This window comes from Cinclus cinclus, chromosome 17 (genome assembly GCF_963662255.1).
Source record: "Cinclus cinclus chromosome 17, bCinCin1.1, whole genome shotgun sequence".
In the NCBI taxonomy this organism is placed as follows: Eukaryota; Metazoa; Chordata; class Aves; order Passeriformes; family Cinclidae; genus Cinclus; species Cinclus cinclus.
In genome coordinates, this window is record NC_085062.1 from 9,021,877 (window position 1) to 9,044,639 (window position 22,763).

The 22,763-nt window shown below is 39.8% G+C and overlaps 1 protein-coding gene across 1 annotated transcript in view; it reads left to right on the forward strand.

The window, feature by feature from the left end:
* Positions 1-22,763, forward strand: part of MED13L (mediator complex subunit 13L) — a 170,683-nt gene that overhangs the window by 77,787 nt on the left and 70,133 nt on the right. Inside the window, exons 3-4 of the mRNA XM_062504089.1 lie at positions 3,291-3,375; positions 7,686-7,769. Coding sequence (XP_062360073.1) covers positions 3,291-3,375; positions 7,686-7,769 — 169 coding nt within the window. The remainder of the gene's footprint in view (positions 1-3,290; positions 3,376-7,685; positions 7,770-22,763) is intronic.

Here is a 22,763-nt window from a genome sequence, read left to right on the forward strand (position 1 = left end):
TGGGGGAAAATGTAGTTTGTGCTTTGTTGTGCTTTCTCTCACTGAAACATTCCATTTGTCCTTGGTTGTCCCCCTAGAAGTTCTCTGTTTTGGAAGATGCCTTTCACAGCTGTTGTTCAGTGTCCAAAGAGAAATATTTCAGCTGAAGTAACAGAAATGCCTCCAGGACAGGCCAGAGGTGTTCCCATGATTTTGAACCTGTGCAGCACCTGTGTTCTGCTGGCTCTGCCTGGAAATGCTATCAGTAGCATGGGAAAGCTGAGGGGGGCTGGGGTTGAACATTTTGAGTGTTAAAAGAATTAGAAATCATTATGTAGACAGACAGAGACTATTTCCTAGGCTTCAATTTGCTATGAGGAATTTTAAATACTCATCAAAATCTAAAATCTATTTAAATTATAAGTATCAGGAACTTTGGAATTTACAGGGATAGTCTAATTTTTAGTGTTTGCCAAACTTTTTTACTGGTCGACGCCTGCATCCTGAAGTTGTAACTTGCTCTAGTCATTTCAACACTTTTCTTGTGGAGTCTGGATCAGGAAGCCAAAGACCAGAGAGGAAGTGGAATGTGGCACTTCTAATTTTTCCTCCTCATTTTTATGGCATCAGACATATGTACATGCTCTTAATTTTAAGATGTATTTTTTTAGTAGGATAAAGAAGCATTAGAGATAATTACACTAAGTATAGTGCTTTAATATATCTGGGAATTAGAGGCATTATTTATTACAGGGAAATGGTTATGACAATGTCTTATGATATACTTAGAGTTGAATTTAATAGGGAAGTAATTTTATTTCAATTTCATATATAATTTATGTGAATTCTGTGTACTAAGAAAGGCAGTTTAGAAAATTAGAATATTGAGGGTTGATACCACTCCAGACTTTCCCCTTTTCCCTGTCCTACTCCACTGCTGCTCCTCAGCCAGTCTGACCTCATGGCACACTTGACCCTCAGGACTTGGCTGCAAGGTTAGGGTTGCCTTTCTCCTGATTTTCCCTGGGTTTTGGACACCTTCCTTCCAGCCATTCCTTCTCCCGAGTTCAGGACAGCCATGGATGCAGCTGTGGTGGTGGGTAGGGAGGGGGAGTGCTGCCAGTTTCCATTCCCTCATCCAGTCCCTCCTGCTGGGATGTGTTGTGCTTTCATGTCTGGGATTGTGGAGGAATAACAGGCTGGGGTAGCCCAGGGAAACGGAGCAGGGAAAAAGAATACAGGTGATGTCCAGACACAGAAGAATTCTGAATTTAAAATTATCCCAACTCTGCAGAGTATTACATTCAGTGGTGTAAAGCAGTGTGATCTGATCTGAATTCTTCTGAAATGGTGAAATTATACTTGCAGAAAATAGTTCTGAGAGAAGATATAAGCTGTGACAGGGTCCTGTTAGTCTGCTGTGTATACTTGGGAGTAGGTAAGGAGTTAGGACTGAGAACTTTCCTGTAAAGTCTTGATTCCTGTAAAAACTTAATTCTTGTCTCGCCTATTTTGCATGAAGTTCCTAAAGCAGGGGCAATACTGGCAGCACAGCCTAGGATAGGGTAAAACTGGACAAGAGCTCACTGCTGTGTAAGAGTGAATTTATTTTGACTTTTACAGCTTCTGTCAACTTCACGATGTTGTCCAAAAAATTGTTTTTAATTTAAATACTGAATTTTCATGCAGGTGTGATCTCTCATAGTGTAACTAATCTGTAGCTTTTCATGTATTTGAGGATTATGTAATTTTTAAGTGCAAGACTGTACCTGCCTTGCAGCTTCTGGGGTTTCTGAGTAGCAGTAGTAGTTGTGAGCTGTTGAGAATTTATACATCAGTAGTTGTGCCCATGCCCGGGTGTTCCCAGTTCCTTGAGCACAGTGTTTTGCCCATGAAAGCCGAGGCCGTGGGAGTTCTGTGCAGTAAATAGCCACGGCCCATTACATCCCTGGTGTCGGGGAGGGCTCGAAGGCATTGAGGGCCTGCGGTGCTTTCGGGGAAAAAGCTCCTTGGCTGCAGCTCCTGCCCGGGGGCACAGCTCTGTGTCTGCACGCTCCTGCCAAGTCCTGTGCTGTCCCATAAGGTGATTTAGGTACTGGAACCCGGCTTTTCCATTCCGCACGAAGAGAGAGGCTCTGTTACCGACATTTACATATCACAACATGGCACATGCAAAAAAAAAAAAAAAAAAAAAAAAAAGTGCCTTTTCTTGTCTGAGTGTGTGAGTTACAGCTCCTGGAGAAGCAGCAGAACACTGCTCGAGGCTTTGAAGGCTGCTGGCAATATTAGTATTTTGCACGGAGCGCTAACTCCTTAGAAGCTTGCCTTTTAAACGTGGTTGTAAACTATGCTGAGATAATCATCTGTGGGCGATAGACGCGCTGCTGGGAGGTCTCGTCCTGCAAATTGGCCAGGGAGGGGTGTGAAGTATTCCGTGCTTAACGTGCAGTACAGTTTTATGTTTGCACTTTTAAAGACCTGCCGACTACTCCCGTATAATTGAAATGGCAGAACTCAGACAATTAACGAATTCCTGCTCGTTGGAAACGTTGTTTTATCATCTGTTTTCACTCCGAGCCTTCTGGCTGAGTAAGATTTAGAATCTGGTACAGCCATACCAGAAATAGTGCTACTCCTGGTAGTTTTAGCACCCAAAAGCCATGAGTAAGGACAGCGAGTATTTCTGAGGTTTGTCTGTCCTTCAGGTGACTAATTCAGGCTGCACTCTACTATGAGAGATAATTAGATTTACTTTTTTAAACTCTAAAATCTCTGCAGCTCGGTATTGAGTGCGCAGTTTTTATTTTGGTATAAAATCTGCTGTGTATCGCTAAAACTGCAATAGCTGAAGTCAGTACAATGAAGGAATGGCACTTGAGTGTGACAGCGAGAGGTTCGGGGAGTTGTTTCATGTTGTTTCAGTTATGTAAATTCATTTTACACCTTTAATGATTCACTTTGTTTCTTGATTGTCGGCATCTGTGGTTAAGTTTTAAAGGATCTCTCAGCTGTGGTGGCAAAGAATGGTGGTGCATTCCTCACCCCTGTACTTGCATACTGGATGCTACAAACAAATGGGTTTGCTTTTATGCTTTTGTATTTGTTTGCTTTTTTTATTTTTTTATTTTTTTTTAAATTCAAAGCCTGCGTCCTCATTGAGTAAACATTAAAGCTGCTTGGGTGATATAGATAATAGTTGAGATAGTTTAATGAAACGTGCTACTTTGAAAATTAAAACTGTAGAAGATATGCTTTGGATAAATGTTTGTATTTCTCTATTTTGAGCGTGTTGACATTTTGTATTTTTGCAGTGGTGGAAGAAGGATTCTGGGAGAATGGACTTTCCTATGAGTGTAGGACCCTGCTCTTCAAAGCAATTCATAACCTTCTGGAAAGGTAAGAAAAGCTCTAGTGCTCTCAAATATTTCATTTTGATACTTAAAATCTTACAGGATACCTATAAAGCAATTATATTATTATGGTTCTTAAACTACGTTTTTTTTAGAGTTAGATCTTGAATCCAAGAAAACAGGATAGAGATGGATCTCTTAAGTCATTGACTCTGGTAATTTATAAAATGCTGTGCAAACGAATTAAACACTGATAACAAACAGTAATGATATATAATTCTGCTCGGATTTTTGCTAAGGAGCTGTTTTAAAAGCCAAAAAAAGGGAAGTTTTCACCTTCTGGAAGTGCTTAGTGTAATTGTATCTGATCTTCAGTGCCTTAATGAGGTTAAATGGTACATATCTTAATAGCTCTTAACTCACTTCTTTCAATTATCCTGGTTACGTGCATGTTAAAATTTGACTGCATTTGTGCACAATATTCAGGGTGAAGCTTAACACTTCCTGGCTCTGATGAACCATATATATTTATTTATTTATATATAGAAATGACTTGACTGCAAAGTTATTCTGTGATTAGTTAATACACTTATGCCTTTTTCTTCTTAATCCAGATATCAACTTTCAAGATTACTGAGGATTATCTTGTTCTTAGGCCCACTGAGTGGGACGTGGCATCTTGAGCCATATAATTTTATTCTTTCTGTTTCTGCAGTTCTTCATATCATCATCACCTTCCTCTATTATATCCTAGTTCTTACAAATTTAGATATCTTCTTAGAATTAAATGTCATTAGACAAGTCCCACTTTATCTGAGTTTCTAATAATAATAACAACAGCAAAATAGAATGTACCTTTGTATTGCAGTAATTTTGTAGAATGCAGCCTTGGATATTTTTTCTTTCAGAAAATAAGCAAATGGAAAACACATTCATCTTGTCTCATTTAGTGTCCTGTTTGCTTTGATGTAGATTTACTGGTAATGAGGTTTGCATTACGTTCCCGAGGCTGTGTTTCCATGGGGTCACAGAGTTACCTGTGTGCATATCCACAGGTACTAGGATTAGTTGTTGTATTTCCTGTTTTCTATCCCATCAGTCTCTTTAGGGGATTTTTATAAAAGTTGTAGGCTACTTAGAATGAATGAAAGTATAAAAATTAAATTCCAAGTCTAGAATGTTCATTAGTTCTTTTGTAGCTTTAGAGTATAAAAGGGAAAATTAATTTGATATGTGTTTATTAATCTGTGGTGCCCAGCCAGCTGACTTTAAAGCAGAGTGGCTATTTTTATTCTTTAAACCTCTTTAAACTTGTGAAATAAATTTAGGTGGTTTTTTTTTTTTAATATAACTTAATTGAAATCACTTGGCAGAGTCAGCAGAACTGTTCTGTCCAGCTGTGACTGGAAAGTCTTTTTCTTCCTGCAGTACATGGAGAACATATCTCAGTTGTTTGCCAAGGGCCTCAGTTTATGTCCTGATAAACTGAAACAATTCCTGCCACGATAAGCTGAGATGATTAATGTTATGATAAGCTGATATGATAAATGTCATGATAAGCTGATATGATAAATGTCATGATAAGCTGATATGATTTATGTCATGATAAGCTGATATTATTTATGTCATGATAAGCTGATATGATTTATGTCATGATAAGATGATACAAGTGCTGCAGTCCCAGCCTTGGACATGAGCATCTTCTCACTGTTCTGCTGACTACAATTTTTATAGGTTCATAGTTGAATTTACTTTAAGTTATTCACTTTTTATGTCTCTTTTGTCTGCCAAATCTGAACTTAACATCATAATTACTTCATTTAAAGTAATAGCAACATGTTTGCAGGCTTTATTAAATAGCACTGTTTAGGAAAAGCCCCATAATGAAGGAGAAGGCTCGATTCCGTTTGTGTCCCATCCCTGCTGGGCTGGTGGTTGTGGGTTAGTGGGGTTTGGGGTTTTGGGGGTTTATTTGGTGCTGATTTTGCAGGAGGCTGAGGGGGATCAGCCGTGGGGGAAGGAAATGGTGGGAGGAAGAGCCCGAGGGACCTGTGGGGACAAAACGGGACAGGAAGGGATCAGTGGTGTCTGCTTTTACCTAACCCTGGCAAAGGCAAGAAGAATCACTTTACACAGGTGATTGGGGGTTTTTAAATTTTTATTTATTTATTTAGCCCCCTCTGTACCCACACTAACACTCAGTTTATGTTAATTGGCAGAAAACATTACAAGATTTCAGGGATGAGTACTCAAAGTGTTACGGTGTCGTTTCATAACGATTGGTGTGCCCTTGGTGGGTAATTTTTTCATGGAAAAATCAGAAATTCAGGAGGTCAGGCACCAGTGCTGGAACAGCTGCACTGCTGAGGGAGGGATCGCCCAGCCCTGAGGAGGGAGAGTAGCCAGGGCCTTATACCATTAAATAACTGCTTTTTATGACCATATATTGGTGTTTTTTTTTTTGTTTTTTTTTTGTTTTTTTTTTTTTTTTTTTTTTTTGCACAAGTCCATTGTTACAGTTCACTGTGAAAGACTAGTTACCTTTAGTGCTTATACAGCAAGAATAACCATACTGTCATTAACTGCCCACCCGGCCGCATCTGAGATCCAAGCTGCTGCAGGCATGGCTCTGATTTTATATGGGATTATTCCTTAAATAACCCGTGATTTAGTTTAGCATGGAGGGTTGACTGATTTTTAAGGACAAATCTTCCCATGAAGACTCTTTTTCTAGGAAAGCAGCATTAGTTTGAGGCAGTTAAACCTGCTGTGTGAGACACAGCGATGTGGCATTGAAGTGCGTGTGATAGGAAGAGTTTATTACGTTTTTTTGCTACTACAGATTATTTTCTTTAGGGATCTGATGTAAACTTCACAGACTTCCTTTTGTTTGTATAAAACATGCTGGCACTGACAGACTCTCTGATAGCAAATATTTCCTAGGGAAATAGTTGCTGAAGCTTCCCCCCCACCCCACTAATGTTTTTAGATCTCTGCTGCCTCAGCTTTCATATTCAGTTTAAAATATTGGTTGTTCAACTGAAATGGATTACTTTTGCTTTAATTGAGAAAGTGCTGGTAGAATTTTCTTCAGCTTTAACTTTGAAAAATCCTGCCAAGTTTATCCAGAAAAATTAGGAGCATATTAGTATTTACATTGTCAGTCATCCATTTCCTATCTGTGTCTTCTAGGTATGCTTTTGAAGTGTAGATCACACAGCTTTTTTGAACCTTGCAGAATGTACTTGCCCAGAAAGTTTCATGTGATTTTTATTTTTTTTCCCTTTGTTTTGGCTCTCTAGCAGCTGCTATAGAAATAAACTGTTGGAAAACTTAGAAGAGTGGAAAAATCCAGTTCTTTCATCTAGATAAAAAATACTGAGTAGATGTGAAATATATGGGCAAAGCTTGCATATTACTTGTAATGGTGTATAAACCACTAGCAACAAATAACCAGTTTTACAGAATTTTTGAAGCATATTATTTACCTTACTGAAAAATATGCCTTAATTATGAATTTCTCTGTGTGGTCCCTTGGGCAGCATGTTCAAGTACATTTTTAATGCATGAGGCATACTCAGGGTTGGCAAAATGCTCCTGTGATTCATCTGCACAGGTGGACCTAGAGGGGCACCAGGCGCTCCCTAACTTGTCCATTTAAATTGGGTATTGATCACTTTGAGTCCTCACTGCTGGGTTTTTTTCAAAGAGGAATATGCAGTTTCTAAAAAGAAACTGGGCTTTCAAAGGGACCACAGAAAAATGGAACGTGTTTTTCTAATTTTGGTGATGTGGGAATATATTTGATGGAATGAGGTTTTCTGACAGAGGAAGCAGTAATTACGGGTGTTTCAGCACCTGAAATCATGCTGGGGATCATGTGAAGGGAAAATTGAATCATTGTTAATATTTTCTTAGCACAATTTTCTGTCATTCCTGTATTATACCATTTACATGCCAAAAATAAGGGAATGCATATTCTTTATCATCTAAAGTCTGAAAGACTGTATAGAAGAGAATCAGTAGTAATGAGTGGCCTTTGTTTGAGAAGAGGAGGTGAAAAATAGAATGAGGGATCAGTCAGCAAAAAGAGTAGCACAGAGTGGAAAAGACTGTGGCAAAGGTAAGGGGAAATGCATGTGTGAAATTCAGCATCAGTGGCAGCATCATCAGATGGGACAGGGATTTTCTATGACTGATGTGGGAAAACAAGAAGTGGAACCCAAACCCTACAAACTATTATTTCAATCTGATTGAAATTCAGCTGCCTAATCCCTCAGAGTCACTGTCTTCAAAGACTCCTTTAAATTACACTTTAAGATATAACTAATAATTGTTGCTGTAATTGTTTTCTAGATGCCTGATGGATAAAAACTTCGTAAGAATCGGGAAATGGTTCATACGGCCCTATGACAAGGATGAGAAGCCTGTTAATAAAAGGTAAGGAGATCTCAAGTCCTGCTCCTGTCAGTGTTGTGGATTGTGCCATGGTAATTGGATGCTGCGTTTTGGTGGTAGTTTTCTCACTTTTTTTGCCATGTAACAAGTAAAAACAAAAACACTGTATTCACATCAGTCATACATAGAAAGCAATTAAGTAAGTTTTCAGGACTTGTTATGATAATTTAAGATAAGAAGCCGAGGTTGGTATTCATCCATTAGCTCCACAGAAATGCCACATTTATTAATATCTTTTGAGCAGCATCTGCTTTTCCCTCTCATTATATAACAGAATTGCAGGCAGTTACAGCAAATTATTTTAATTTCTGGACACTAAACCCCAACCTGACATTTTAAGTAGTAAAATAAGTAGTCTATAGATTTCCTGATTTATTTTCTTTCAAGATGCCACCCTCGATACACAGCTTTCCCTGCTCAGGCAGGCTGACAGATCAGACCTATAGGAGTGATTAATGTGCTTCTCCTGCAGCAGCACAGCCATGGAACAGGGTAGCTGGCTCCACTGCTCGCTATTTCCTCTCCCAGCTCTAAAGGTTACAATGTTCTCAGATCTTCTGGTACTTGCATTTATAGTCATCCACTAAACAAGTTCTGTCAAAAATAATCTGAGTTAAGCTGAAACACAGATTTTCTAACGGGAATCATTTTGACAGAACTGGGTTAGGAAGTGACTAAACACGCAGTTATGCTGGGAGATTTGAAGGTAATGAGCAGTGGAGGAGATGAAGTGGGGTGGCAACTTCTTCATCCATCCAGCGTAGCTGCAGTCACACAGTGTCTGATGGCGGGGTGGGGACAGGTGGAAATCATCCTGCACATCACACCTGTCTTCTCCCTCTCATCCTGATCTCTCTGCAAGGTTTAGCTGCAGAAATGTTACAGTGCAGTGCTACAAACCATTGGCTTATTTCTGTAGCAAACTTGATGCAAACCAGCTGCTTTCAAGCAGCATTTGGTTTTGAGAGAATGCAGGAATTAACCACGGATTTCTCTCCTTTCTAAAACCTGAAAGTGTTAACATAGCTTGGAGTTATCTATTTTGTTACTGTTTACTCTGTGGCTGATGCTGTGTGTTGATTTCACATCGATCTAATGGCAAGGAGCCATGGAAAGGTCCAGGTTTTCTGTACCTTCCCCTGTCCTGGCTGTGCGTAACCACCTTTCTCCCTTGTGTTTTCTCTGCTGCTTTTCTGATCATACCAACATCAGCTTAATTTTCTGGAAGATTAATTCCCTTAAGTGACGTAAGTAGGGGTCAATTCCAGTTTCTGGAAAAGAGAGGCAGCTCCTCTCAGCAAAAGCTGTTTGTTTTATCCACGTCACTGCAGCCTGAGTGCTCAGATTAAATGTGCTTGTGAGTCTCCTGCCTGTTCCTGGTGTGTATCAATTTAATAAATTAAGCATCTGCTACAGTAGATGCTGTCTGTCAAAACCAGCAGCAGCATTGGCGTGGGAGGTAATATCACCTTAGAATTCTGACAGATTAGTAAATCCTGTGTCTGATTTTACATGTGTGTAACACCGAATCAACCTGCACAGTGAGGGCTCTGGAGAGGATAATTACGTTTATAAACAGAAGTGCACTCTGCACATAAAGAAATCTGGCCTAAAAGATGTCACAAAACATGAGTTCACGTTGAACTCATTTTGTATTTGAAATATTCCTATCTATAAATTTGACACTGAGGATTTTAGGGTTGAAGGGTGCACTCTTGATTTGAAGAAGGTAATGTTTGTTGTTGGTTGGGAGGGTGTTGGTTTCTCTGTTTATTTTTATAAAGTTCTTGTCATTATAGATCCTTTGGATATGCACTGTTTCAAAAGTATTTATTTAGCCATAATAATTATGCCTAATTTTAAATAGGTTTTGTGTAGTTTCAGGTTGTTAATTTTTTTGCTATAAATTTAACATGAAATTAACTAATCTTCCTGAAAGATTGCAGTAAGGACTGCAAAAGTGGACAGTACAGTCAACTGTGGACAGTAGCAACAAGCAGAAGGAGGCTTTGGGGACTAATCTGTCCAGGCACCTTTTATTTAATCTTTTAAGCTTTCTTTCTCAGCATAGCACAAAAAAGCTATCTTCACAAATGTATTTGTGTTAATTCCAGATAAATTCTTTGTGGAGCTCTTGCAGCAGCTTGTTCTAGATAAAGCAAGAAGGAATAGTCACAGGAAGAAGAGGCCATCTGAGGTGTTTAGGTATTTTAACATAAAACCTTAATAACAAAAAAAGGTCATTTTATAAAATATTACTTAAAGCCATGTTATTATATAAAGGAATAGAAATAAGTTGCATTTGTGTACAGTGATCAGATTGGAGTCTGGGAACAGGCAATCCCTATTGAAAACACCTGCTCTGTTCTCCTTGAGTGTGGAAAGAGATCTGCATGGATATATCCCCCCCTTGAATGGTGGAAGCCAGCACGTGTCTTTCTGCTAAAGAAATACAACCATCTCTAAAGTCTGCTTTTGTACTTTTTTGCTTGTGCCAGAGTTGCTCATCTCAAGTTTCCAGAGCCCAGAGTTACTAGTGCCATTTTGGGAATACACTCGGAAGTCCTGGGCTGGGTGTAAATGAACAGGGGAAGAGTTGGAAGCCGTGGGCTGGCTTTCAAGGAGTGAAGTCCTTCAGGGCCTGTGGATTTTGTGAATGGCATTAAAGGAGAAGGGTGGGAGGGCTGTGATTTCAGAATGAAGTCAAAGATGAAGTGGGGCATGGCAGTGGCCATGACCTACTTATGCTGAGATGTGAGAGGGAGGCCTAAACAACAGAGGGTCTGGCTTGCCTTCCCAGGCAGAGCTGGGAACTGAGTGCAGCATGAGCTTGCCTGCTCTTCCAGGAGGACTGAGGGAGCAGCAGAGGGATTCAGACATCCCTGTGTGCTTGTGTTTTGTTTTGCTTTCAGTGCAGACCAGATGCTTTTGATAGGAAATTTACTGCCGAACTTGTGGGTTTCCTTTCCCAAGTATCTTCAGTATTATGTGTCACTTCCTAAATAATTCTGTACATTTTAGTGTCATCCTATGGCAGTGTATCTAAAATAGGTTTCACTCAACTGATGGGAAATGGCATACTTGGTTATTTTTTTTACACAGCTTTCTGAAGGGGATCTGTATGTTTGGAGTTCACAGAACTTGTCAGATCTGAGGCATTGGTAGTGCCTTTAACTGTATGATGAACATTCATTCTCACAGCCTATATGGGTTGGGTTTGTTTGTGTGTTTTGGAAAGCACCACAATGAAGTGTTAAATAACTTACTGAAAAAATATTATGACCATCTTACATAAGAATGTTCACTGATTGTTTTAGTGATCGTTTTCCTAGTGTGTAGAAAATTGAGGGGGAAATCAGTTTGTTTTGAACTGTATGAGCAGCTTAAGTTGTTAAGCTGTTTTTATTTAAAGACAATGTAAAGAACACATGGAAAAATAATCGTTGCTTTTTGCAGCTTAAATAATTTATGGGTCATCCCCTCTTCCAAAAGTGTGCTGGGTATTTTTAGCCTTAAGAAGAAAACTACTCCATCAGTAGAATATTTAGAATTCGAGCTTGTTCCCCTTCTCATTACTCAGTGAGAAAGCTGACAGATAGGAATGGGGTTTAGGCAGCCCCTGTGCCCTCTGTGAACCAGCATGGATGGGGCAGTCAGGCTGCAGGGACATGCAGCTCTTGGATTATAGTTCCCAAACAGGTTTCTGGCTGTCACTGCCCCATACTTGACAACCTCATGTGATGTGCTGGAACACAGAATTCTCTGAGTTAGGAGTGCATGGGTACCTTAGTAAATATCCAGAGTAAATATCCATGTCAGCTCTCCTCCTGTAGACCTAATGCAGGAACTTCTCCCTCTGTAACAGCTCGGTCAGTACATCCACAGCCAGTTTTGGTGAGTAGCTGTGTTCACTTCTTTGTGAGCATGGAAACTGGGCATTAACCAGTGCTATCAAAACCTGAAGACTACAGACACTTAAAGCACTGCTGCCTATCTCAGATCCTTGAAATCATCATTGCCTTCAATTTCCATAGGACTCATCCAGGGAATAAATTAGGGATACCAGAGTTGACACTGAGCATTGTTCCAAGCTGCATTTGCTTTGTGCCGTGCCAGGAAGTCCTGCCAGTCAGGTCAGTGCCTTCACATGAAAACATCAGGTTTGGGGAGCCCTGGAGAGGAACTGCTGTGCCAGAAGCAGCTGGGAACTGGTGGCTGCACCAGAGCACCTTGGCTGAATCCCACACAGAGCTTTGCTCTTGGCACAGATAATGTCTTCTGGCAAATGGCACTCAGGTGTTTCATTACATGGTGACATAGTGCAGTAAAAGCACAGTAAAATAAGTTGAAGTGCTCTATTTAATTTTTTATGAAGATTTCAGTTTCTTAGCTGGGAAAAAGTAACTGACTATGCACGTACAGTTTGCTGTGACACAGTGAGGAGGGTTTTATTTGTTGACTTTGAGAAAAAGAAATCTTATAAATTATTTTAGTTCTGCACATTTGTGTACTTGTATTTTAGCCATCTTAATAAATTCAGTAATGTGATCATATATATATATATATCTTGAAAACGGTGTCTAGTGATGCTGTAGTATTATATATGGACAGTGTTGCCAACATCATTATAAATGAGGAAAGACTAGGCAGGAAAATAATAAAAATCAATCCGACTTAATTTTAAGTAATGTGTTCTTATTCCTGACTTGTCAAAGTAAATGTGATAGAAATACAGAGTAATAAGAAATACTGTGTATTTTCCAATAATTCTTTGTACCTCTGTAAAAATAAGCTTTTCTATTTCAGTTTAAGAGGCTTAGTTCCCAGAGAAATATTTTCATATTTTCGAGGTTTAAGTTCTGAAATGTTGTGTTCATCTTTGCTGAGTTTCTTCTAAGGATTACTTATGGTTTCAGTAAAACCATACACCGAGTTGGTGTGTTATATCTGTGGCTGGTGTTATTTTAATTGGTAGTCTTGTGTGTGCTAAAGTGGAATTAACTCTTACTTACTCTGAAATATTGTGTAGTGTACCCAATGTGATATAGTCTGCATTTGTATTGTAGCAGAAGGAATAGTTCTAAACCAGAGATTTTAAAATAAGTGTTTTTACATGCATTTTTCAGGAAAAGCTGCAGATATAGCAAGGTGATATCAAGGTGTTCTTGATATCAACATGCATATGTTTATAGACTTCTCCAGGCAAAATTTAATATAATTTTATTCAAGTGTATTAATCTAATAGCACTAATAAATAAAACATATTTTTATGTTTTATAGGCAAAAAGAAAAATATTAGGGTTACTTAAGGATACTATTAAGATGGTTTGGGAAAATGCAATTCAAACAATACATTTTTAGTAACTATTATCTATTCTTATAATGCTACTGGTAGTCTTGGAATATTTTGTTTGTTTGTATTTCTAGAAACTTGTATGTAAAAATTCTTGATTGAAAATGTTAGCACACTTTGCAGGAAAAAAGCATTTTGGACTGAATATCTCAATGTTTGTGTGCTTTATCACCAAACTGACCTTCTAGGTAAGCTATAAATTAATGGGCATTCAGTCGTCTTTTTATAGTTTTTTTATTTAATAATGAAAATAATAAAGCAGTATTTTCTAAAAGCTGGTCAGAGCCGTGCTAAAGCGTGCAGTAGAATTTCCCTTGCCTGTTTGAAATGCGTGACCCAGTTCGCAGTGGCTGTGCCCAGCTGTGCACTGGGGCGTGGGGCCGGGCTTTGTGTCCTCCGGGAATGGAACCGAGCAGCTGGAGCTGCCGGCCCCTGCCTCAGGGCCCGGCCATTTCATCTCCTTTCCTGGCTAAAACCATTAAAAACACAGCAGCAGAGCGAGCCCGGGCACCGATTCTTCAGATTCCTTGCCCCTTGCCCATCAGGATAAGGTCCTGGGAACAATAGAAGGGCTCCGTGGGGGTCATTGGTGAGATGCAGTTTGCTGCATGGCCCCGCTCCAGCCAGTTCAGGTGATGCTGTGCAGCCCTACCCTGCTGCTTGCTGAGGGCATGGGCTTGAGCCAGGCAGCTCAGATAAAGCAGCAGGGATGCTGGTAGGTGTGCTGGGGGCTCTTCACTCATGTCCTAGCTTGTATTTTGGTGATAGAAGGGAGGTAGAAGTTGGTTCTCCACAAGCGCACCCGTGTCTCGGTAAGAGAGGTTCTGTGGCTGGGGTGACCTTGTCTGGATGCAGCGGTGCCCTGCTGCAGCTCATGGGCACTTGCCCGGTGTGTTTGGAGTGCCTGTGTCTCTGGCAGCCAGCAGGCACATCGGGGTCCCTCCTGCCACACAGGAATTCCCAGCGTGAGGCAGCAGGGCTGGTCTCAGAACAGTCTGGTGTTGCAGTCTTGTAAAAGGATCCATGTAAACTCCAGGTGTTTGGCTCCTCATGAGCTTCCGGCACAGGAGACAGGTAGTCCTGACCAGCATCCAGCAGTCTGAGATGAATTGGTGGCAGAATTCTCATCCCTTTCTGTCCGGACAAAGGAGAAGAATTCTGTCATGCCCGCTGCTTCCAAAGGCACCCAGTATATCTGGGCTGTGTTTGAGCCAGGACAGACATTCAGGATGCTGTCACAGAGTGTCACAGTCTGATTTTTGTGAGGTGCCCGAGACTTGGGATTGCCTTTTCCCCTCTGAAATACTCAGAATTCATCTATTTTCTGTGTTTCTAACTACTGCCTCCTTGTAGGATTTTGAGGAAGCCAGGATATCCAGGATATGTGTGTTAGGGTATATGTTTCCATGTGTTTCCTCTTTTACCATCTGGGGGGGGTTGTGCTGGCACGTATTTTTGTGGATTCCAGTTTATAAGGCAGAAGAGTTGTTTCTGCAGTTTTGAAGTTAAGGATCTTCTTTACTGATTTAATTAATCTAAATGAACAAACTTATAAAGCTGATCCAGTAATCTTTAACTTCTGAATGGTATAAAACCTTCTCATATAGTTCTTTTTTCTGGGCAACATTATTTATATACACAAATATTTATATATATAAAATTACTGAAATGCATGTATGTGTTCTAAATATTTGTATTATTTACTGTAATTGAGAGATTATTTTCACACTTTTATAACTTTGAAAAATATATTTAAATGATTGAAATATTCAATCATTCAGGTAGTTCAAATAAAGAAGTTGCCTATTTCTGTTTCTTTTCTTTTTCATGCCTTATTTGTGTAGTTTAGACTTGACTGAGTATCTTCATTAAGTGTTTTTGTATACATTTGTGTCAGATACTTGAACTTTAGTAATTATATATGAAGCCTGGCTTAATCAGGACTTGGTGACCAATTAGTGCAGTCCCACTAAAGTTTAAGCTCCTTTTCTCATTATACACTCAGTACTGGCACTGTGTGTAAAGGATAAACTAAGTGCCCCTGATGTGCTGTTAATGAGATTTGTCAGGGCTCCCAGTTGCACTGTCTGCCAAACACAAGTGTTGTCACTTACTGTATCAGTAATGAATTGACTTAAGGGCTTCTGTAGATATTTAGAGGGCCTTAGTTTGGAATATTTAAATTTCTTGCAGCTCTGACTGTACGTGCAGTGCAGCTCTGCTCCCTGTGCTGCAGGAGCTTCCAGGAGCAGGAGAGAATGGCTTGCCTGGGTTTCTGAAAATCAGGCTGCATTTGGGCCTTGGACTGATTTAAAATCCTCGTATATGGGCTTGTGAGTTTGGCAAAAATAGTACCACTATGGAGTTTGTTTCCAGTCCAATTCAGAAGTAAATACACTTTCTCATAGTCACAAATAAAATTGGCGTCCAAAGGAAAAAAAAAAAAAAAGAATCTTCAATCTCTTTTCAAAATCAGGAAAGAAAACTTCATTTGAAAGCAATTCAATTGGATTATTTCTGTCATCAATAATACCTTCTTCATTCATTTTTTCTGACACTTTTATATCTCTTTTAAATAACTTAATCCTGGAGTATAGCTGTGTTTCGTAACAGCTATGTGGGTTATTTATTGAAGTCTGTTTTCTGAGACTTATGTTCCCTTAAAAATTTCTGTAAACCCTTATTTTCCAAAGATTCAGACTAAAATGGTGGTGACAGGGGTATGGTTTTAAACTGAGAGTAGGTTTAAATGAAATGTTAGGAAGAAATTCTCCCTTGTGACAGGGGTGAGGCCCTGGCACAGGGTGCCCAGAGAAGCTGTGGCTGCCCCTGGATCCCTGGAAGTGTCCAAGGCCAGGTTGGACAGGGCTTGGAGCAACCTGGGATAGTGGGAGGTGTCCCTGCCTATGGCAGAGGGTGGAACAAGTCCTTTAAATACTGCAAAATAATGTGATTTTTTGTGCAATACCACATGATCCATTAGGTGTTGTGCAACCAGGTCCCTTGTTTAAGAAATCCTCAAATGATAGGAATATAAATGGACTATTTTGTGACTGGTGTGCAGCAAAAATAGTTATGGAAATGCTTATTTTTAAAGACTAATTGTCTGGAACCATTTATAAAGTTGAGCAAAAGCTGTATCAGTCTTCTGAATGCTTGTAGTGTTTTAACTTACTAAATGGTCAGATTCAGGATAATGGCACAGCTTTAGAGTAGCTTTGGTAGAAATTTACTGCTGGTTTAGAAGACAGCAAACTTGAATGATCACTTGGTATATCCTGTACAATGTAAATAAGGCTGTATAAGCCAGTTCCTCTGGGTGGGCCTGTAACACAAACAAACCCATTTCTGAACAATGAACAGGAGCTGTAGGCCAGCCTTCCCAAGGCTGAAGTGAATATTGCAGAGGACCAATCTGCTGATACAAACAATTACACAGCAGATTAATCTTAAAATGCATCACCATTTGTGAGCTCTGCTGGCATCTGAGAAAGCAAAATTCTGAATTATGGCTTCAGTCTGTTGGTGAGAGGACAGAAATAATGCTCACTGTTTCTCCCTTCTGTTTGTTTCTAGTGGCTCGTTCTCCTCCTGCATAATCACTCTAACCAAACTCTGCCCTGAGCTCACAGTCTTTAATTTTAAACCTGTCTAGAATGGGAGGGGCTGCAGTTAGAGCAGTGATGTTTGGTGGGACAAACTGGGTAGTTGGATTAGTAAAATGCATTAAGAAGCCACTGGTTGTTATTCTTGGATGGTCTCTCTGAGTTGTAGCAAGAAGTACTGACTGGTGACAGAGCTTTTACTTTTCCTCTCTGAGAAATCTCACATGATTAAAAATAGCTTGTACATTGAAAAGAGTGGGGCAGGAGGGGGAGGTAGGGAGAGGTTCTGGCAATGGACATGTGATGTGTTGCCACCATACCTCCCTCAAAATAGGATTTTGGGGTGAATTGTTGAAGAATTTTGCCCTTTGAAGGGTAAATCCTCAGGAAAAAAGCCTTTTCTTCTCCTGCTTTGGATTGCAGGGCAAACCTTGTTCCTTCAGTGTGAACTCTGCAGAAGCTGTGTGTTGCCTGAACCAGAGGCAGGGTGAGGAGCACACGTGGAGCAGATCCTTTCTCAGTCCCTAATGCTGGGCAACTCTCAAGTGCTCTCACTTGGGCAGTGAAGTGACTTTTTGTGTTCTGAGTGTCTGCACTTTGGAAGTTGAGAATTCCTGGACAAGTGACTGGTTAACATTTTGGAAACAAGAATTGGATTCTCTAGCAGAGTGTGGGTCTGGGCTGTCTGGATTCCCTCAAGGTAGGATAGACCCATTTGTCTGGACCCTCATGTGGGCAGCCCTCTGCTTCACAGTCGTGGCACACAGTGTATTTATGCCAAGTTTTCTTTCTGAAAAATCAGTAAGCATGAATAGCTGTTGTAATAAATCACACTGCATTTAGTCTCTCAACTCTACCCTGTTAATAAAGCTAAGAGTGAGTAATTCCTAAGGAGCAGACCTTTTTTCCAGGCACCCAGCAAAATCCTCTTCCAGCATTGCCAAACTAATCTTTGCCAATACTGTGCTTGATGCTGCCATCTACTGCCATCGGGTCTGGTGTTGCAGCAGGGGTCAAACCATGGCTTTTCTCTGTAGCAGCACGTGTGGTCCACACTCCTTTGCTGTAATGACACCTCTGCAGATTTGCTGTTGCAAGGCTTGGATGTGGATACTGTTCTTCAGGATAGGAAGTGCTGCTTCTGCACTAGCTTATGTGAGTGGCAGAGAGTTTGCATTACACAGGGAAAAGGCTCTAAATCCTGACACTGTGTGTGCAGAGTTGCCTCAGTGAGTATTTTGGTCAGGGTTCATCTGCCCAGGGAATTGCACATGAAGTATGCTGTGATCCCAGGCCACACCTGTGGCTGTGCCAAGGGATCCTTGGTGATCTGTAAGGAAAAACCCGACAGGAATTCCTCCTGCATCACTGGATTTAGCAATGTCTGTGTGAAACTATGTGAGACTTGCAAGGTATTTTCTTCCTGCAGGAGTAGACTTCCTCCTTTTCCCTCCACCCTTTCTTCTTGCCTTGTTGTTTGAGTTTTAGCTGGATATCTGAGAACCAATCCAGATCTGGAGTGAAAACCAGTTTTCTTACTGTACATTGTGAAATGATGGTCAGCTAGACCCTGGAATATTTGGGGTGGTAGAAACTTGCATGGAAGACTGTTGCCTTTCTCTGATTTCTGTCAGTCTGAATGTCATGGTGACAATTTTTGGAGTTTCCTCCCTGGAGGGGAGTGGGAGGGGGAAGGCATTCCAAGAGAAGTAGGAGCTGTGGGTGCCTGTGTGAAGGATTCAAGGACTTACAAAATATGGTCCCACGATTGATGATGTGACATGGCAGAGTGAGAGACTAATGCTGATGGCTGGGATGTCTGCAGGCATGGCAGGACTGTGGGGAGAAGAATTTTGAAGGACAAGGTTGTCATGCAGGGGGAGATTGAATTTCCCACCAGCCAAGGGGATTTTCTGTCTCCTGAGGAAAGCAAGCTGCAAAAATTACTTTGAGGGATCTCATCTCTTTTTAATCTCTTCATGTTGCCAGCTGTTAAAGACACGGGGAACTGCAAGAGTTTTTTTGGATGATGATGTCAGTACATCTAATTATATAATTTCCATCTGTTGACTGAAAAGCTGATGGAGAAGAGCTGAAGGAAGAACATTAAAATGTCTTCCTTTTTTTTTTCTTGTTGAAGGATCCAACAGTCTAAAATATGGAACTGGATGTCTAATGTACAGAATTCTCTCTTTACTAGTTTTCAGATTATGTAGGAGCACATCAGTGTGCACACAGTACTGCTGAAACCACATTTAGATCTGACATTTTGGAGAGCAATTCCTTAGGACAGACACATACAGGGAAATTATTTACTGCCCTGCCCAATTCCTAGAAAAAGATTTAATTTAGGAGGGAGTGGAAATGTTGCCTGAAGAGTATCAGATTCTGCCTGCTTTGGCCCTGGCCATGAGACAGATGTAGCATTTGGCCAAGTCAGATAAAAATCAGTGTAATACAGTTACTCTGGACATTTCAGGAAGCTGCCTACGATTATGTGCTTCTAATTTCTTAAAAAGGAATATACCCAGATCCTAAATAATCCCTTACCATAAAAATTGTCTCCAGCAGTGGTCAGAAGTGGGACAGCTCAGGAAAGAGTCTTCAGATCATGTCAAGAATTCAGTTATTTTTCTCTACACTGGGTCAGGTTCCTGCTGGGTTTGACAATACAGCTTGACATATTTTTATGTTTAACAACTGCTGATGAATTTTTCTTTTGTGCATTTAATTGAGCTTGAGCCCACACAGAATTTCAGCCTGCATAAATACTTGTTGGTAATTAATACCATAGTTCATCTATGCAATGGGTCGGGATTTTTGGTTTATTTTTTTCATTCATTAGTGTATTTTAGGGCTCCTACTTCCTGTGTGAAGGAGAGAATATAACTCTCTATATCCTTTTTTGTCTCAAGCCTTTTGATTTTAGTACACATCTGCTCTCTCTGTTCAGTTCATCTCCTTCACAATGAAAACTCCTTATGTTCTTTGCATGGAATTATTATTTTTGCCTCCTGTTCCTTTTCTTTATGTTTATTTCTATTGAATTTATTTTTGGGGTTTTTCTGGGGGGGGTTTCCCCCATTGGTTTTTTTCTTTCTTCTCTTCCAGTCTCTTCTTCAGTCTTCTCTGAAGTTTTACAAGTTCTTTGCCTTGAATTCTAGTTTTTCCAGTATCATAATCAGAGCAGAATTTGTTTCTGTGCTGTTTGCCTTCTTCTTTTAGTTCTCATTATTTAGCCTTAATAATTGTGATGTCTCTTTTTAAATGCAAAGTTAAGTCAAGGACTGTGTCTCAATGCTGAAAGAAATCAAAGAGGGCTAAGTGATCTCAGGAGAGGCACTTAAGTAGCTGTAGTGTTTGTATAAGTGAAAGAATTAAAAGAACTAATTAAAGTAAGCTGGAGCACTTTATGAGCTGCCCACACAGACCTGTTTAATACAGTTCAGTCCAAACTTGTAGCACTTGTATTGATGGTAAAAATAACAGAGAAAAAAATACCTCACTGGTGGAAGTTAGCACAGAGAAAGCTGTTCTAAATGAAGGAATTAAATATAGTGAACCAGTTGATTGAGAAATTCTACTGGCCAGTGAGTTTAGCTGTCCATTCCCCCACCCTGTGCGTCACATGTTCATTTTATTTACAGGAGCTAACACTGTCAGTGACACTACATCTCTCTTCTTCTGTTCCTTGTAAGAAAGGGTGCAGTGTAGCAGGATTTGCTGTTGTACTTCATTATTCTTAAGGCTACTCTTCTCACAAATCCATGATTGTTCCCATTTGTGTCACACACACACACACAAACACACTGGTAATTTCAACTGCATTTCCATTTCCCTTTATGTAGCATTTATGATCTTTGAAGATTCATTTTGGATGTAAATTACCAGTTCAGGAGTATAAAAAGAGAAATCTATTTAATGTTCCAATTTTGAATGATGGTTTTGCATGAGTGGAGATGATTTACTTTGAGTTGAAAAATAAACCAGTCAATCCTTTTACAATACACTATCACAAAAGAGATCTTGAAATAAGAGTGTTAGTTTGGTGGGGTTTTGTTTTGCTCAAGTTGCAAACTGCAAACCACTGTTTTGAGACTGGACTGGCTTTGGTTTGCTGTATGTTTTCCTGAATATTTTTTATTATATGTTTATATTTAAGGACACCTTCATGTACTGCAGATTTGTGTGGTATTACAGAAAAATCAAAGTCTCCTGGAGAACAGATGGACTAATAAAGTCTCCACCAAACCTCCATACTTATTTTAGAATCTATTTCTGGTACAGTGCAATCAACAGCAACAAAGAACTAAAAATAGCAGTGCTTTATTTTAGGCTGTCCTGATGCCTCTCTGCTTTTCTGGCAGTGTGCTTTGTGTCACTGATATGCTCGTGTGACCTGTATGCTACTTGGAGGTGGATTTTTGCAATCTGCTCCCTGTTTTGTTCTGAACTGCTCTAATAAAGCTGAGCACACAATTTCCTTGCTGTAAAACTCCAGAGATTAAACAAGGAGGACTTGACTTCCACCACCTCTGGAGCCAGGGGATGTTCTGTCCTCACCGTGCTGGGTTACAAGAGCTTTGAGGATACAGTTCCTTCACACTTGAAGAGTTTCCCAGATCTTTTGAGAAGGTTCAGCAATATTCTTTAAATGAAGACACTAATTATTCCTATAAATGATTTGGACCAAAATCTTTTAAAAATAATGATATTTTCTGTAAATGTTAATAAAGAATGAGCATCACAACTGAAGCCAGGTGCTTAGCAGTTGGCAATGTTGCAGTAATTTCACCTGCCTTCATTCTTCACAGATGCACCCTGCACTGGAATTCCACTGCTTTGTTTGAAAAAGTACTGAGATGACTTTATTGATGTAATTTTACTCTTAAGCTTTTAAATATTATTCCTTTTTCTAAAAGTCTCTGTAAAAGCCAGTCAAGTGAATTTTTACATACTGCGTTGCTAGCATGCGAAACCAAATAAATAGTTTAAAGCAGTTTATAGCAAAAAGCACACTGGAAATGAAAATGTGTATTAAGCAAGACAAAGATGTGGTTAGTTACACACACAAACCAACCAGGAGATCACACAGAAGCAACCCTATTTATTAAAGAGTCAGATGGCACTGCAAAATAATATCAGTGTCATTCTGCCAAAAGCAGCAGATTGCCACCTGGGCTGGGTGAAAAAATCATCCCTGTGCTACTGTTCCAAAATCTGTAAGAGATTTTTATGTTGTAGTTAAAAATCTTAGGTTTGGAGGCAGTTAGGACATCTCTGTAATTTAATGTGCAGGTAGCTGCCTGTAAGACTTGATGGCACTGTTAGGCACCTACTTCATGTTTCTGTCAGTGGGAATTGGGCTTTATTTGTTTCTTCAAGATTCTACTTGGTGTCTTTTTCCATCTAACAGCAACCAATTGCTTTTAAAATCTAGCTCTGAAGTTGGTGTGTGATGTAAGTCCTGTGTTCAGTGAGTAAAGGGTATTACATCAAATTGAGGGTTAGTGAGATTTAGTATTTTAAATGCCTGAGTGGGTTTTTTTTGACCAGTACTTCAACTATTTTTTGAAAGTTCAATATGAAAGTTTTAATTTTGTCAGTCCTGTTTACTTGCCTTTGCAGTTTCTCAAGTAATTCCTGTTAAATCAGTGAGGCTTATCCAGCTGTTTCTGAGAGAGGCAATAGAAATACATATTTATTGAGATATTTCATTATGGATAGAATTGTTTAACTCTGCATTCATGGCATTATTTGTGTGCATGTGCACATAATCCCAAGCACAGTTTTTTATGCACACAGTTTCTGTCAGCATGTTAGAGAACATGGTTTGTGGGCAAAGCCCATGAGCTGACACACTGCTCTTCCTGGCTTTCTTGTTTTGAAACAATTCTGGAGCATCTGTCATTGTTTCACACAATTTCCTGTAAAGCTGCCTGTGGCAGTTGCACTCATTCTTTATTACCCAAGGGCTTTGCAAGCTATAAAATAATGTATCTGACTACCTAATAGCCT